Source organism: Salvelinus alpinus, chromosome 8 (genome assembly GCF_045679555.1).
Source record: "Salvelinus alpinus chromosome 8, SLU_Salpinus.1, whole genome shotgun sequence".
Taxonomy (NCBI): domain Eukaryota; kingdom Metazoa; phylum Chordata; class Actinopteri; order Salmoniformes; family Salmonidae; genus Salvelinus; species Salvelinus alpinus.
Window position 1 is genome coordinate 49,429,738 of NC_092093.1, and position 3,172 is coordinate 49,432,909.

The following is a 3,172-nucleotide window of genomic DNA, read 5'->3' on the forward strand; positions in this document are numbered from 1 at the left end:
TAAGTTTGGGTCAGTCACAGTGGTCAGGTATTCTGCCACTGTGTACTCTCTGTTTAGGGCCAAATAGCATTCTAGTTTGCTCTGTTTTTTTGTTAATTCTTTCCAATGTGTCAAGTAATTTTCTTTTTGTTTTCTCATGATTTGGTTGGGTCTAATTGTGCTGTTGTCCTGGGGCTCTGTGGGGTGTGTTTGTGTTTGTGAACAGAGCCCTAGTACCAGCTTGCTTAGGGGACTCTTCTCCAGGTTCATCTCTCTGTAGGTGATGGCTTTGTTATGGAAGGTTTGGGAATCGCTTCCTTTTAGGTGGTTGTAGAATTTAACGGCTCTTTTCTGGATTTTGATAATTAGTGGGAATCGGCCTAATTCTGCTCTGCATGCATTATTTGGTGTTCTACGTTGTACACGGAGGATATTTTTGCAGAATTCTGCATGCAGAGTCTCAATTTGGTGTTTGTCCCATTTTGTGAAATCTTGGTTGGTGAGCGGACCCCAGACCTCACAACCATAAAGGGCAATGGGCTCTATGACTGATTCAAGTATTTTTAGCCAGATCCTAATTGGTATGTTGAAATTTATGTTCCTTTTGATGGCATAGAAGGCCCTTCTTGCCTTGTCTCTCAGATCGTTCACAGCTTTGTGGAAGTTACCTGTGGTGCTGATGTTTAGGCCGAGGTATGTATAGTTTTTTGTGTGCTCTAGGGCAACGGTGTCTAGATGGAATTTGTGGTCCTGGTGACTGGACCTTTTTTGGAACACCATTATTTTGGTCTTACTGAGATTTACTGTCAGGGCCCAGGTCTGACAGAATCTGTGCAGAAGATCTAGGTGCTGCTGTAGGCCCTCCTTGGTTGGTGACAGAAGCACCAGATCATCAGCAAACAGTAGACATTTGACTTCGGATTCTAGTAGGGTGAGACCGGGTGCTGCAGACTGTTCTAGTGCCCGCGCCAATTCGTTGATATATATGTTGAAGAGGGTCTCTCTCTCTCTCTCTCTCTCTCTCTAGCCACAAGGCAGGGTAGGGCAGCGAGTGGGAGACAGACAGACAGACAGACAGACAGACAGACAGACAGACAGACAGACAGACAGACAGACAGACAGACAGACAGACGGACAGACGGACAGACGGACAGACGGACAGACGGACAGACGGACAGACGGACAGACGGACAGACGGACAGACGGACAGACGGACAGACGGACAGACAGACAGACAGTGCTGGGAACAGATACAAAGCATCAGGCCAGACACCCAAAGACAAAGAGAAACGAGAGAGGAGAGAGGAGAGAGAGAAAAGAGAGAGGAGGAGAGGGGAAAGAGAGAGGAGAGAGAGGAGAGAGAGGAGAGAGTGAGAGGAGAGGAGAGGGGAAAGATAGAGGAGAGAGAGGAGAGAGAGGAGAGAGTGAGAGGAGAGGAGAGGGGAAAGATAGAGGAGAGAGAGAGAGAGGAGAGAGGAAAGAGAGAGGAGAGAGAGTGAGGAGAGGAGAGGGGAAAGAAAGAGGAGAGAGCGAGAGAGGAGAGAGAGAGGAGAGAGAGTGAGAGGAGAGGGGAAAGAGAGAGGAGAGAGTGAGAGGAGAGAGAGGAAAGAGAGAGGAGAGAGTGAGAGGAGAGAAGAGGGGAAAGAGAGAGAGAGAGGAGAGAGGAAAGAGAGAGAGGAGAGGGGAAGAGGAAGGAGAGAAAGTGAGAGGAGAGCGAGAGGAAAGAGGGAGGAGAGAGAGATAGGTGAGAGGGATAGAGGAAAGAGAAAGGAGAGAGAGAGAGAGCGAGAGAGAAGAGGGGAGAGCGAGAGGAAAGGGAGGGGTGAGAGAGGCCCAGGCATGGCTCAATGCTTTCAGCCTCCACTCACACACCACACAGGCTCCCATTCAGTAGCCCAGCAGCCAGCAACCAGTAGTCAGCAGCCAGCAACCAGCAACCAGCATCCTGGAGCTAGCATCCAGCAACCAGCAGCCAGCAACCAGCATCCTGCACAAAGCAGCCAGCAGCCAGGAACCAGCGCCCAGCAGACAGCACCCAGCAGCCAGAAACCAGCACTCAGCAGCCAGCAGCCAGCAGCCAGCAGCCAGCAGCCAGCAGCCAGCAACAAGCAGTAAACAGCCAGCAACCAGCAGCCAGCAGCCAGCAACAAGCAGTCAGCAACCAGCAACCAGCAGCCAGCAGCCAGCAACCAGAAGCCAGCAGCCAGCAGCCAGCAGCCAGCAACCAGCAGCCAGAAACCAGCAGCCAGAAACCAGCAGCCAGCAGCCAGCAACCAGCAGCCAGCAGCCAGCAACCAGCAGCCAGCAGCCAGCAACCAGCAGCCAGCAGCCAGCAACCAGCAGCCAGCAGCCAGCAACCAGAAGCCAGCAACCAGCAGCCAGCAGCCAGCAGCCAGAAACCAGCAGCCAGAAACCAGCAGCCAGCAACCAGCAACCAGCAGCCAGCAGCCAGCAACCAGCAGCCAGAAACCAGCAGCCAGCAGCCAGAAACCAGCAGCCAGCAGCCAGAAACCAGCAGCCAGCAGCCAGCAACCAGCAGCCAGAAACCAGCAGCCAGAAACCAGCAGCCAATAGCATGAATTACCTGCCTTTAGAAAGATATACAGGGGTACTGGATCAATGGACTGACTATGGGTACTGGGTTACAGTCACCCATATGGCCTGAACTTCAATATGACAACTTTCTGCAGTAACAAAACACAGAATTACTGCAAAAATAGACATACACAGTGGATGACTGACATTTACACTGTGGATGACTGACATTCACACTGTGGATGACTGACATTTACACTGTGGATGACTGATATTCACACTGTGGATGACTGACATTCACACTGTGGATGACTGACATTCACACTGTGGATGACTGATATTCACACTGTGGATGACTGACATTCACACTGTGGATGACTGACATTCACACAGTGGATGACTGATATTCACACTGTGGATGACTGACATTTACACTGTGGATGACTGACATTCACACTGTGGATGACTGATATTCACACTGTGGATGACTGACATTCACACTGTGGATGACTGACATTCACACAGTGGATGACTGATATTCACACTGTGGATGACTGACATTTACACTGTGGATGACTGATATTCACACTGTGGATGACTGACATTCACACTGTGGATGACTGACATTTACACTGTGGATGACTGATATTCACACTGT

The 3,172-nt window shown here is 50.5% G+C and overlaps 1 protein-coding gene across 1 annotated transcript; it reads left to right on the forward strand.

Annotated features, from left to right (window-relative positions):
• The first annotated feature begins 1,818 nt into the window (after positions 1-1,818).
• LOC139582304 (uncharacterized) lies at positions 1,819-2,558 on the forward strand. The gene is made up of 2 exons (XM_071412300.1): positions 1,819-1,869; positions 1,980-2,558. The coding sequence occupies exons 1-2, from the start codon at positions 1,819-1,821 to the stop codon at positions 2,556-2,558; spliced, it is 630 nt and encodes a 209-aa protein (XP_071268401.1).
• Positions 2,559-3,172: the final 614 nt, after the last annotated feature.